We start from the raw sequence: 13,468 nt of genomic DNA on the forward strand, positions 1-13,468 counted from the left end.
TTGTGGTAACCCAGCGAGTCTTATTGCACTTACAACGTTCGTTACTACTATTCTAGACAACTCACTTTCATTTTTGATTTGCATTCAAATTCAATAGATACGAGCGGAAAATATCTTGAAATTAAATACTGTTTGAAAGTTCAACATTTTTATGTAATGTACTAGCCTATACATGCGAATTATTATAAAATTGATTGAAATGAAACAATCCTCGAAACTATAATAATCAACCGTTTTTATCTACATATTTTAAGGATACTGACAATTCACAGGTCGTTAATTCTTATATACAACACAAGACAAAATGCGTACGCATGATACAAATTAATTACTCAGTTTTTAGTTACATTTATCACTATTTCGGCTTACCCTTACCTAAAATGAAAGCGTAATGATATGAACGATACGCGAATTCCGACCTAACGCTATATATAGTATTACCTCCAATCTGTGGACATTCGCTTTAAACTGATTTTTGCATTCCTTTTCAAAGTTTAATCTACATCCAATTATCTCGGATGAACGGTGACTGATATTTTAGTAATAGTAGTCCGTATTGTGAAGAATTTATCAGCAAATAATAATCTACACAGAAAAATGTTGAACCTAAATACATATGTGCATAAATCTTACATCGTGTTATCGCATTTTAGAACACTCACATATGAAGATATCAATATGTACAATCTCTTTGGAATAATAAAACTTAAATACATATTATTTATGAATTTCACTTGTGCTTTCTACTCTGTGGTAGAAAATTTATACTTTCGTAACTGTGCTGAATTTGATATGGAGAAACGCGTGTGCAAGTTTTCGGTATTAAATCGTACCATAGAAAAAGTAATAAAAGATAGAAAATAAAACTAGTGAACATTTCTGAAAATGCGATAAAGCACGAAAAACTTATCATAGATAGCCTGAGCGCTCAAGACCCTCTCTATTAAACCTAATACTGCCTTGTTCGAAACAGTAATGCAACTTATTTATCTAAAAATATACAATCTTAATATATATTTACAAAATAAAATGTCATCTCTATATATGATTTCTATTTAACATGTTGAAGAAAGAAACAAAAAGAAAAAAAAGGATATGATGATCACATTGAATACAATGATCCTGAAATCTAGTCAGGCTCAAGTTTTTATGTTTCAACCTTCCTGTTAGTCACTGTGGGTTGCATACTAATTTGAGATCTCCATAAAACTGTACAAATGACTTCCTACCGGCATCGAATCTCCGATCCTTGCATATAACTAAATAAGCTGATTGTGAAAATCTAATATTTGAAATGTTCTTTTCTCTTTCATATTCCAAGCCTCAGATAAAGATTTGACGAAAACCTAATTTTAAGGACATCAAATAATTGCTTTTACAGTTTGTTCGAGGGTAAAGAAAATTGCACGAAATTTCGGTAGAACCTTTTCTTATTATTTGTATCGTGTATTTTTACGATTTTCGAATGCTTCATTGTACTTACTAATTGACCAAATGAAAAACAACTCGTATTTTTACTTGTAAGTGTATACCGGCCTTATTTAAATATACTAACTTCCCACCCGTTAAGGCTCGTCAATGCGGAACAAATTAAACAGTCGTGAAATTTACACCGCATAAAGTGTTTTTATAGTCATTTGACACTAGTTAATTATGTCAAGTTCAAAATAGCTGCATAAAAGAATATTATATGGTTTATGAACACAGTATTGTCGAACATAAGCTGTAACGAAAGCTTTAAAAAAAAAAAAGCAGAGTGTTGGTAGCTTTATCAGTGGCACTCAATGCACATTCCTTTGAGTCTTGATTATAAAGATAAACTTTATAAAGAACTCTCTAATACGGTAGAGGTAAAATTTAGAAAACAAAAGAAATGTGTGCACCTGGTAAAATCACAGATATTCCTGTAAGTAAACCAATTCTGCGCTCATAATTTCGCCAGTTACTCTTCAGATTAATTAGCACTCTTCATTTAGTGTAATTAAGTGCACTATTTCGTAATCACTGGATAATCAACCGAACAGCATAAATTGCTCAGACAATGATAGGGAAACATATTGAAATGTTATCTTATTTACATTAATACTAGTCGTTATCTGTTGTATCTTCAATAACAGAATCCCAGTTGAACTCTGTAACACTTGGTCGCGACAACAACTCGCCCAAATGTTTAAACCTTTCAACGAAATGTGGATCACGTTCCCTAATCATTGCGAAACGTTGGAACATATGAGTCTCTGCAAATTTATACAGCTTCAGGTCCAGCCCGTTAAGCCGTTCCACAGCATCAAGCTGTTCTTTACTTAGCGTCGCCCTTGTCGCCGCACTTAGTGTTGCGTTGTGTTGTTTAAACGCTACTGCAAATCGCATGCCAAATGTTTCCTCAAATGAATACTGGCCAACCTAAAGAACGATAAAAGCAAATATCGAATATTTGCAAAATTCATTACGAGTTAAACGGAAACCGTCTCTGCATTCCATTTTACAAAATGGATTCACATCTATCGTGGTTGTGTGTGTGTGTGCGCGCGTGCATGCGTGTATTATACGTACAATTAAAACACAAATACGAAATCTTTATTGCTTCTGTATTATTAAATTGCGCCGAGGAAGTGTATCTGTTACTTGTTCTTTGAGTGTGCTCTTGTTAATTCACTATCATACACTTGTCACTTCAGAATTAGAATTTATTTCGCTAAGATCAAGTGGGAATTAGAAGTCAAGTGCACATTGATATTGAAGTATCCAAGTATACAAAGACCATAAGTTTTACGGGGTTGAAGAGAAACGGGTGAAAACGTGGACCAAAAAGCCAAATAAACAATTGAATGGTAGGCTGGATAAGAGGAATAAGGCAGGAATGGGACACACATGGCGTCAGAAGGTTTCTCATAAATATTTATATTACGGCCATTATTCTTGAACAGGGACAAGAATAGATAAACATCAATTTGAAGCCTGGCACCGTGGGTAGTTTGCAAGATAATGTGTCTCTTGTAATAATTACTCAAGCTGTTATGCCGCTATTTACTAAAGTTAAGGGACTATGAAAGTGAACAGAAATTACCGAAATTCTAAATAGATGCCAGAAGATAATAAAACCGATTTCAGTTTCATAATATTTTAATGATTTCACTCGGGAAACCGTTTAACACAACAGTATAAGCTCAAATTTCGGTCCGATTGAAACTCGGTTATTGATCAGATTTGTTCTTAGTGGTCAAACATAAACAATCGATCATCTTTGCTCCTTTTCACCGACACAAGTACAAGATGTTTTCATGGCCTGAATTCTAGGAAACGGTAAGATATTTTTAAAACCATTAGTGCATAAATTATCACTAGAATAAAACTGTTGGCATGAATTAATGAAAGAGAATTTCAGACACGTCTGTATTTGGAGAAGACACAATTTCAAGATATTCGTCAATGAATTTCATAGACAACTGTTGTTGAAACAGTTGTAATTTCATGTCAGCTCAACGATGTATTTCAGTACTTGGTAGCTACCAAAAGCAGTATTTCAAGCGAAATAAACGAACCGCAAAAGTAACCGAAATATGATTGCCGAATAAACTAGATCCTACAATTTTCGAATTTATCTGACTAAATTCGCGATAAAAAAACGAATCGCTTATACTTCACTCTTAATTCATTATTAATTGTAACTTCAATTTTTGGAATGGATAATTACACAGAGTATCAAAACGGAAAAGTGAGAAAAAGTTGTAAAAGCATTTACACAAGGGATTGCTTTAAAAATTTAAGACTTCTATTTTATCAGTATCTTTTTTTTTTAATGATTGTCCACGTTTTTTCACAAGACAATTTGTACTCTACAAAACGCGCGACATGGTATCAAAGAGATATTATACGCCTAATGAATCCTGATAACGCGGAAACATGATAACTTGAAGAACTGTGGCATCCCTGAATATGGAACAACATAGATTAGAAGAATAATATCAAAGTAGATTGCAGAAAATCGGAAGGTTAAGATCATGGAAATAAGATCAACAAAATGTGTAAACGGTGAGTAAATTTTCCAGGACATTTCTGGAATTACTTCGAACAGTCGTATACAAGGATATTTTGAGAATTCTCCCGAAGCACTGGACATCCTTTCAACTTGTAGAAAGATGTATATTGCAGATATAATTAATGAGTTTTGAATATTCAGTAATCTGTGCGATATCAAGCGACCTTCAAGGCTGGGATACGTCAAACTCGCGATGCATAGAAATTGGAGAATAGGAAGCGAGTGATTGGGTTACCACATGCAACTGAAGCTTGCTTTGCTCTATCAGCAATTAACAAAGATAACATTCAACGGTCATAGAGGAAAGTGATATTGTAGGAATATGACAACCCGAAATAAATCACAACCACTTCAGAAATGTAAGAATTAAAATACCATAAAATGGTCTTCTCACCTTTTGGTACTCAGTAAGCATGAAGAACGGCATGGATAATAAATTACGCTGGGCACTTTCAAGCATGAGACGATCTCTCTCAGTTCGATTTAGCGTCGAGTTGTAGCATCCTATGATGGATAGGTCAGCCAGCATCCGAGTCTGACGATTACTTGCCAAGTTGTGAGGACACTGCATGAACTTTAATGAGATGGGAAAAAAATGCATCAATTAGAATATGTGAAATTGTTATTCGTGGAACAGTTGAGGAGGAAATCCAAACTCTAAAATGTGCTCGCTTTCTGTATGTCAGTGCATATCTCATTACAAGTATAACGAGGAAAACAGAACCTCAGGCTCAAACGCTTAGCAGAGGAATGAATTGATAAGAGGAAGCATAATGAGTTTCCAAAGCGAGTCTATGAAATGCTAAAGATAAGCCCTTTATCTGCTAATCGTTACTGGAAAAAAATTAAGACCCCTTAATTATGAGCCAATTAGTTAGATAAGTGCACCAATAACGAACATCGGTAGGTTTCTGGAATCATGCAATCAATTTCCGAATCCCGTTACTTTTCGGAATTCCAGAAAAAAATTGGTTAGTTTTATTTTTATCAGACTGACCTCTTCTAACGTAACTCCTTGCCAATTTGGCTCGGAATAACATTGAGGTATGTTAGCCTGAATGCCGCCGCACCAATGTCTTGCTCCTCGCCACGTGGCACCTCGTTGCACATGTCTGAACTCCGACAAATATCTCGCTACCGGATCTCTGATGATTGTTATGTAAAAATATCTTCTCTTCACTCCCTCTGGTTCTATCTTATTTAATTCTGAATCAACGCAATTCGTCAATTCCGTCCAATCAGCATGCAGGCCGCACTTCCAGCCTGTTGAATACCGGGAAAATAACCAATTCTCGTTCCGGTTTGGACGAAAACAGGAGCAACGTTTTCGCCTCCTATGACACGAGCACGGTCTTTGCAGGTCCAAATCGCGCACCAGGTGTTTACCAAATAATGTACCGCCTGCAATCAGCGAATACAAAGGTTTCATTTGAATGGCCGACTTTTGGAGGAAATTTACAATTAAACTAATCTATGGCAAAAAACTAGGTAAAAAATATTGTTTACCTCAGAAATATAATTTTAAATTTAATTTAAATTATACTTTATAAATATGAATCAATAATTATTTTCAAATTGTTTAAATGCGAAAACATATGCAAACGCAAAAATAGCATCACAAAACTTTGATATGTGAGAAATTTGTATTTCAATCGCATTGTATGAGTTACAGAATTGAACTTTCAAATTATATTTAACCCTCGATACATAATTCTGCAAAAATTTTTCTAGAGAATGTGCAGAACTTGTTCAAAGAATCGGTACTGAAATTCAATACCTGTTTATCACGTTTTGTAAGACTACAACTCTAGGATTCAGAGTCAACCATTTCCCAAATATTGGGAAGATTGAAGTAACGTTAAGGTAACAAAATATTGAAACTGAAATCATTGTTTTGAAAATTTAAAACGACTTTAGACAATTAGTTACCAAAATCTGAATACACTTTGCTTTTCGAAAGTAGAATACTGAATTTGAGATGATCCTACAGTTGTAAAATAATTACTTTTCCTCAAAATGAATAGTTACATTAAAGTTGTGAAGTTCCCTCCTTCTTAAATCAGTGTTGCAAATATGAAAAATATTCAGTAATTTTCTGATTTTTTGAATTTATACAAAATTGGTTTACTATTTGCTGATAACAGATAGATTGGTTCTTTGTCATCAAGTTTTTTCCTAGGTTATATCAGTCGAATGTTACCAGTTTTATGCTCAATTATATGGTGAACTTGCATCAGTATTAGCACGTTTCTTGAATTTGTCTTAGCGTAGGTTTAGTGATTCGATACTAGAATAAATAACGATTAGTCAAGTAAGGAAGATAGGAATCTGTCTTTTCATAAATTTTGCTTCACCTATCTTTCATGCAAAGATGCATATTTAAATACCGATTTCTGGATAATATTAAAACCACTTGCAAAGCTTCTGAAAATTTTGCTACAATGATAATGTGGTAAAACGTGTCAGGATCTGTTTTGTGTTGAAGGATTTAAAGAGTATATATATACAATCTTTTAAGTTTCCCACTTTTTTGAGATCCTTCAGGCTGTAAATTCGCTTTATATGTGCAAATTGAAATCATTAGTTTTTTGATTGGAACAAGGTCAAACTTTACCAGAATAATTGTAAAACCACACCTGAATTTCTATTCTTGTATTTTTGTGAGATTTCTTATTCCATGAGGTTCTATAACATAAATAAGTCTCAAGGCAAACTCTTTGACGTTGAAGACTTGCCATTTAAATTTAGAGAAAGTGGAAAGGGAAATAAAGACGGAAATTTTTGCACGTGTAGCTGATTACGTAATCTCTCTCTCTCTCTCTCTGTCTGTATGTTTCTCTCTTTCTTTCTTTTGCATCTTACTGAGGATCACAGTGGGAGTTACGTAACAAGTTGGGTATTCCTTTATTTTCTCGAAAAGATGCTGCAAAACGTCAGTCAATTTATTGATAACAATTTCTCAAAAGTTGGCTATAATTTTTCAAATCTCAAATAGCCAAGTGGTAAATTATCAAATTGAATGACGCAACAAATCGGCTAACAGGAAAATAAGCAATTGCTATTTCTGAGCACGACCCAGTAGTAGCCACAGGCCACTAGTCAACTGTTGCAAATCCAAAGTGCAAAGCTGGGTATGAATATATCTCACTATAAACAACTTGCGTCACGTATTACTGTGCTCTGCGGATGTGATTATTTATATACTTCAATAATAAAGCATTAGATAAAAACAATTGTGAATCACGTGGTCAATGTATAGTATTAAAGAATAAAGGAAAATGTGATACGCACTAGTCATCATTCTATTATTAATTACATTTTCTGTATTGTCATAACAAAATTCTACTTGAAAAACATTACCCTTACAGCAGTGAATCACTGAGATGTCAGTTTTTCCAAAATAAACTGATTACTGTTATATACGAAAATGTTATCTGGACCGAGTTTCTTACAAAGATTTTGTTGATGCCAAAGGCGAAGCTGGTTTGGTAATCTCAATGTAATGTCACATTTTTCCAGAAAATTGACTTTTAATGTTTACAAAAACATTTCTCCCCATTAGAGCCACTTTTGAGATGCAATTGAATGAAATCTTGACAAGGAATGAAATGAATTTTTACGAGGTTGAAGTTGGTAACGTTATTAAAATAACGCAACATTGAGAGCATTCTCTACTTGAGTAAACAATGAATTTATTGACCTTGACAGAGTTAACTTTTGAGCAAATCGAATCTGACGATAGTTAAAAGGTGAATTTTATCCGTGATTCAAATTGAATTTTCAAACGAAAAAGATGGGATGGAGTGTTTTTGTTGGCAGATTTGTTTTCACGTCGAAACCAATTGACACAAGCCAGCGGGATCGAGAAACAATTGACGATTGAGTAACGAGTGGGTATAAATGCAAAATGTTTCTCACCAGTTTTCTGTATGTGTAAAAAGACCATAACATCGTGGGCATTGATGTCGAATTGAAAGGTGTTGTTGATGACATCCTCGTAGGCGAGACTGCCCTGTATGCTCTGAAGTCTGAAGGAAGGGTGACCCTGGAAGTTCCTGTCGACAACCCCGGATGTGAAACCCTCAGAGAGACGCGTGGACTCCTTGAGGTCACGGTTGGTCAGGGCACAAACGTGGTCTGGGCAGAAGTATCCCAAATACACGATACCCGTCAATGCCAAGACCAGGCAGATGCCCGCGACGCCGCGGAGCCGAGTTCTCCACACCCTGGGCTCCATCCTGTTAGATTTCGCCCATCTGTCTCCCTGGCTGGCAGCCGGTCGGTCGCTAGCGACTTCCACGTTCAATCCCCGGCCCATTTCTCTCCATATTCACTTAACAAACGCGCGTTTTCAACGCGGATGGACCTGGAACACTCGCGCCTGTTCACTTCGTCGCCTGCGGGCCACACAATCCACACATGTCAGCCATGACGGCGTTTCCCCCTCCACTATTTGATTCCTTACTCTGCTAGACCGCTTCGCGCTCCTCGTCGCCCCCACCGAGCTGCGAGCGCTCTGTGGATAAGGCAAGGACTGTTTACAATTATTTAACCATTGCGACGCGATGCGAATCCCCGCAATTCCCCGTCACATTCGCCAGCCTCGTGGCTGGACGGATATTGGAAACAAACCCCCCCCTATTATCCGATAACTTACGGGACTTATCAGGGCTTGAGATATCGATTTCGTTGTTCAAACCACTGTACTGATATGCATGTTTATATGCGGCACCGAACTTTATACAAACACATTCTGCACCCTGATGAGAAGACGCGTGTATTCGCAACGATGTTTATGTGTTCAAGAGCTACCGTAACGCGCGAGAAAAACTTTGCCGGGTTGCAGACTTTTCACGCGATTTATATACGCGTATATTCATGCTCAAGAATTTTCCTACGTTCTTCGCTGATCTGGGAATAACATTATACGATTCAAAAATAGAATACGCCGAACGTTGCGCTTGTATTATATTTATCTTCGCCCGGTGGGTTATTCGAATTTCTCGCGGAATATGTGCAGTCGAGGTTTTGCTATATTGACAGACCGCGATTTGATCTACGATGGAAAAATAACCTAGCTAATTCTGGCCAACAACATCCCTAAGAAGCGTTACAAAAGCATTCTGCCGCTCCATAAAAGAAAATCCTTTCTTTTTCACCATGCGGGCCAGTATTATTATATTTCAGTGTGCTATAGCAAGTAAGACGATAGGTGCAGGGGGAGGACAGGAAGTTACTTCTTGAGCGCTAGTCTCTTGCTCGCCATCTGTGATCTCAGTTTCGCATGATCTGTCAGAAGGGCGAATGACAGGTGTCAAGTTGGCGCAAAATTGGCTATCGTTCACGTTCAGAGTGTGAAACGTTTCTCATACTGATTTTACGGTTCGCCGAGCGTTGTTAGGCTGTTATTTCGAAACTCAAAGTAGTCAATTTCCGTAGTGAACGTCCAACGTGAGTAGAAATCAGATCGTGTAACGGTCGACATAACCTCAATTTAGTAAAAATTGATCGTTCCACCGTTCTAGAGTTTGTTATTTATCACTGATTATATCACTAGGTTATGGATCTCGTTACGATCTCGTTAAAATTTATTTTGCATAGTATATAAATTATCCCATCAAAGTCGTTGGCGGTGCAAACACGTGGTTCTATTCAGCGATTTCAAATAAAGTCCTTGTTCAAGTTATACTATTGAACGTTTCTATCATTTGTGATTTTCGTATTGTCACTTTTCAATCATGAGAATATTATTCTAGTCGTTAGACTGATACTATAAGAGCACACTGCCTTGTGTCGCCACATTTTTATGGTAACTGAGTAAATGTGTTTCAAAATTCGAAGTCAAGAGTATTAGTGTATAAAAATTTTTATATATATTCACATTTACCTTTAAGGTATTTAATTTTGCTATCGTATTTGCTGTTCCGCTGGTTGCAGAATGTCCAACATAGAACTACTGGAGGAGAGAGTTGCAGAATTGGAGAATCAAGTTTTTAGTCATGGAAATAAGCCACAGATCGATGATCCACCGACAGAAAATTCGGTCGTCGACAGTCTTCTTCATGCTTATACTTTGATCTCATCGTCGTATTCTGGGCGAGAAAAAGCAAATGCAGTCGTGAAACGAATTGGGGAGTTAGATTCTTACTTAGATCCTAATTTTGAGAATTCGGATCTTCAAATGGAAGCAAGAGCGGAACTTATACTTACCTTGGAACCTGAACTGAGGGGCAATGCTCATCTGTTAACCAAACTGGAGGAACTTCTACCGGTATTGGAATCAGAGCGGTTTCGCAGCGTGCCCGAGGCAACGCACAAGTTGAATAACTTGACACTGGCATACACAAAACTGCACGATGAATCGGAAGAACTTACAAGTGAAATTTGTGATGTTATCGCTAAATATAATTCTGTTATAAATAATATTTCTAGATCACTTATCATTTTAGATGCTACGGTAACAGCTGCTGAAAATGCGGCGATACCGGTCAAGCAACTGGATTAGATTTATTTCTTGTTTTACCTCAAAAAGTTTTTTATGCAGCCCCAGCTTACAAAGCTGAAAGTAACTTAATTCAGATCAATTATTACTGATTTAAGCAACATTTATTTGCGTACTACCGTTCCTCAATACTGTTGATCCATTTTACGACTTTTGAGTCTAATTTTATTCATTAACCATCCAAAATGTCATATGATTTTTTTTTTAATTTTAATACGGCTCTCAATTATGTCTTGGATGAAAGAGTAATGATTAACGAATGGCCAGATTCTTATTGCACTATTAAATAAGCAGCAATTGAAATTGTAAGCTACTGTAATAAATTGTACACACGACCAACACGTAAATACAGAACAAGAGATTATTAACGGATTTTTTCATCACTTTATCACTTGTAAATACTTTATGTACAGTTTTTACCTAATGTCTGGTTCCCATGAATGAAAAGCCTTCTCGAAAACACACATTTTTGCAATGATGTGAGCGCTACATTTTATGTACGTACCCTCTTATCTTGGTGGTCTCCTTATATGTTCACTAATTATCGTTATATCAAGTTGTTACCGAATTAATATTAAAGTTGTCACGAGTCACTGAATGAATTACAGGAACTTTCATTTTTTAAGAACTCGATATTCGTATAAAACTGGTTTCAAATATTATAGAAAAAAAATCTCGAACTGTATGGATTGTTATAATTACATTTACTGATTTTCTTCGCTTACGATATAAAAATACTTAGGCACTCATCACTGACTATGCGCATACATAAACATGTTTCTTTCTTCTCCTTTTTTTTTTGTTTACTTTTATATACTGTTAATATTCCATGTAACAATGTAATTTAAAATATAATTATATATTATGTACATTTATTCTATCTATATATATAGATTATATATATAATATAGATATACTTCAGTTCTAACTACTGCCGACATTCGTTCCAGGAATTCTGCAACAGAATTTCTGACACAAATTTATCGTTACATACGGTTCGTATTAGAGGTGGTTAAGGGTCTCTTAAATGAAACAATTATCATAAGTTCAATCATCATACGTCGGTTACATCCATGCCGAAAAATAATAACGATATTTTAAATGATTTTTAAACTTACAAATTTTGTATATATCACTACAATCTTGACTGGTTAATACGCCCAATTACTTCATCAAAGTTCCGATTTTATCATTGAGAATTTGATGAAGCACCGTATCAATTATTATTCGGTTCTTTCATTTTCGTGAATAATCAATCTCTGTCTTACGTAATAAACAGTTAAGGGACCCTATCACCTAAAGTATGTTAAAAAAAAAAAAATTAAACAAAATAAATCATTTACCGTATCAAACAGTTTCTTTATACAATATGTACAATGTGGTTCCTTAGTCTATGCAGATATACTGTTCGCCCGATTCCGTTTATAATCTACCAAGTTTCCAGTTCTCAGTACTCATCGAAGCATTTCTTCACAGAGATAATATTCATTGACGCGTTTTAATAGTCCTCCTGATCGTCGCATGTATAATAGAATACACACACACATATATGTATATTCCACGAAAAAATAAAAGTAAAAATAAAAATAAAATATTTAGAGTACTAGACTGATTATGCGGAAGAGTATCTTCGTCATTTTAAACACGTATACGTATATAATCTTTTGCCGAATACCATCGGCAACTATTCATTCAGCACGCATTTAAATGCATCATCAAGGGACTTCTACGCACCGTGTCTCATATAATATGGGCAGCTATCCATATAATTATCTGTCTTATGACAATAATTTTTGTCACCCAAATATCACCGCATTGAGTTCTACGTACACATTTATATATATGCGTAAAAAGAGCAATATTTTGGTCTATGGTCGAGTTTGCAGGGCTGGTACCGAATGATGCAACCAGGACACCGCAGGGGCAAGGCTCGAGTAAATAGCTGGATGACCTCGCGAACACCGACTGTGATGGCTCAACAATCCCTGAAGTTCCCATCTGCCAGTTTCGCTTGCGCACATCAATGGTGCACCTTCGTCGTTCTGAAGATTAAGTTAACACGTTCATAATTTGTCTACTAATTTTTCGATTTTCATAACAAAGTCTATACGTTTCCAAGAAAACTTGACAAATTAAATAATGGAAGGTACAGGTCGAACAATTTTTTTGATAGATTCTCGGTGAAAGCAGTTTCAACATTCCGTCAGGGATTTTTACAGAACGTTAGAGAAATTTGCTGCTAAATATTTAGATTCTGAAATTGATTTTCACTATGATGCAACCTCACGATACTTACGTAACAAGGTCCCTTGTCCGTGTCGGTAAACCCAGCACAAATATTATCCTTGGTGATGAAACCGGCGTAATGACTCGTCGCGTTACATTCTTCAGAGTCGTAGGTAGGCACGGGTAAGAATTTCAAGTACTGTTGCAGGTTGACTTCACCGTTCATCGGGAAGCCCCAGCCCGCCGTAACGCACAATTGTCTTGGCTGGAAGCATAACAAGACACAAAAGTTATAAGGATTCGAAGATACCGATGACATATTCAATTTGCTATGCATAGAAACGTGATATTGCGATTTACCTGAATCGGATGTTGCGGAAGACAAACGGCGCTGACGTTACGAGAAAAGACCAAAGGCTCTTCGAGCTCAACCAAGGTCATGTCGTTATTGTACAAAAATTGATTATACTTCACTTGTGGATATGGCACGATACTTTTAACTGCATGCGGAATGAGCATATCACTACCTGTGAACAACTGCCAGCCATTGCTCTGTCTGTATCTGGAAAGAACATTGTATCATTTTTATAGATCATCCAAAAGTGGTTCAAACTCGTAATCGATACCTATAATTGGAAGTGTTGCAAGTGCTAGTATCCAAAATTGTCATTACATATCTTTCTAATATACATATGTAACAA

At 36.0% G+C, this 13,468-nt stretch overlaps 3 protein-coding genes across 15 annotated transcripts in view; 1 reads left to right on the plus strand and 2 right to left on the minus strand.

Annotated features, from left to right (window-relative positions):
* The window catches only part of LOC107217357 (heparan-sulfate 6-O-sulfotransferase 1), a 49,347-nt gene extending 40,506 nt beyond the window's left edge, over positions 1 to 8,841 (minus strand). For 3 of the 8 annotated variants that reach the window (XR_006903870.1, XM_046737292.1, XM_046737293.1), the window contains exons 1-3: positions 7,958 to 8,838; positions 5,037 to 5,440; positions 4,434 to 4,613 (exon numbers count right to left, since the gene is read on the minus strand). Coding sequence is in view for 6 of the 8 variants with exons in the window: in XM_046737292.1 (XP_046593248.1) it covers positions 4,434 to 4,613; positions 5,037 to 5,440; positions 7,958 to 8,357 (984 nt within the window). In the remaining 2 variants the exon portion in view is untranslated. Of the gene's footprint in view, positions 1 to 131; positions 2,404 to 4,433; positions 4,614 to 5,036; positions 5,441 to 7,957 lie in introns of those variants that run through there. The other 5 variants (XM_046737290.1, XM_046737291.1, XM_046737289.1 and 2 more) reach the window with 3 other exon arrangements.
* On the plus strand, positions 8,533 to 12,095 carry LOC107217364 (dynactin subunit 3). 2 transcript variants are annotated; one of them, XM_046737294.1, is made up of 2 exons: positions 8,533 to 8,566; positions 9,977 to 12,095. In XM_046737294.1, exon 2 carries the CDS (start codon positions 9,978 to 9,980, stop codon positions 10,542 to 10,544), a length of 567 nt encoding a protein of 188 aa, XP_046593250.1. In that variant the 5' UTR covers positions 8,533 to 8,566; position 9,977; the 3' UTR covers positions 10,545 to 12,095. The 2 variants fall into 2 exon arrangements, with proteins under 2 accessions (XP_046593250.1, XP_015510353.1); XM_015654867.2 differs by lacking the exon at positions 8,533 to 8,566 and adding an exon at positions 9,293 to 9,490.
* Positions 10,926 to 13,468, minus strand: part of LOC107217370 (microtubule-associated protein futsch) — a 45,845-nt gene continuing 43,302 nt past the window's right edge. For all 5 annotated transcript variants that reach the window (XM_046737286.1, XM_046737287.1, XM_046737284.1 and 2 more), the window contains 3 exons: positions 13,128 to 13,329; positions 12,838 to 13,032; positions 10,926 to 12,583 (listed from right to left, as the gene is read on the minus strand). In XM_046737286.1, coding sequence (XP_046593242.1) covers positions 12,410 to 12,583; positions 12,838 to 13,032; positions 13,128 to 13,329 — 571 coding nt within the window. In that variant the 3' untranslated portion in view covers positions 10,926 to 12,409. The remainder of the gene's footprint in view (positions 12,584 to 12,837; positions 13,033 to 13,127; positions 13,330 to 13,468) is intronic.

This window comes from Neodiprion lecontei, chromosome 4, assembly GCF_021901455.1.
Source record: "Neodiprion lecontei isolate iyNeoLeco1 chromosome 4, iyNeoLeco1.1, whole genome shotgun sequence".
Classification (NCBI taxonomy): domain Eukaryota; kingdom Metazoa; phylum Arthropoda; class Insecta; order Hymenoptera; family Diprionidae; genus Neodiprion; species Neodiprion lecontei.

What these genes read in the sequence shown, in the direction of transcription:
- LOC107217364 (XM_046737294.1), top strand. Translation starts at nt 9,978, where the DNA reads ATGTCCAACATAGAACTACTGGAGGAGAGAGTTGCAGAATTGGAGAAT.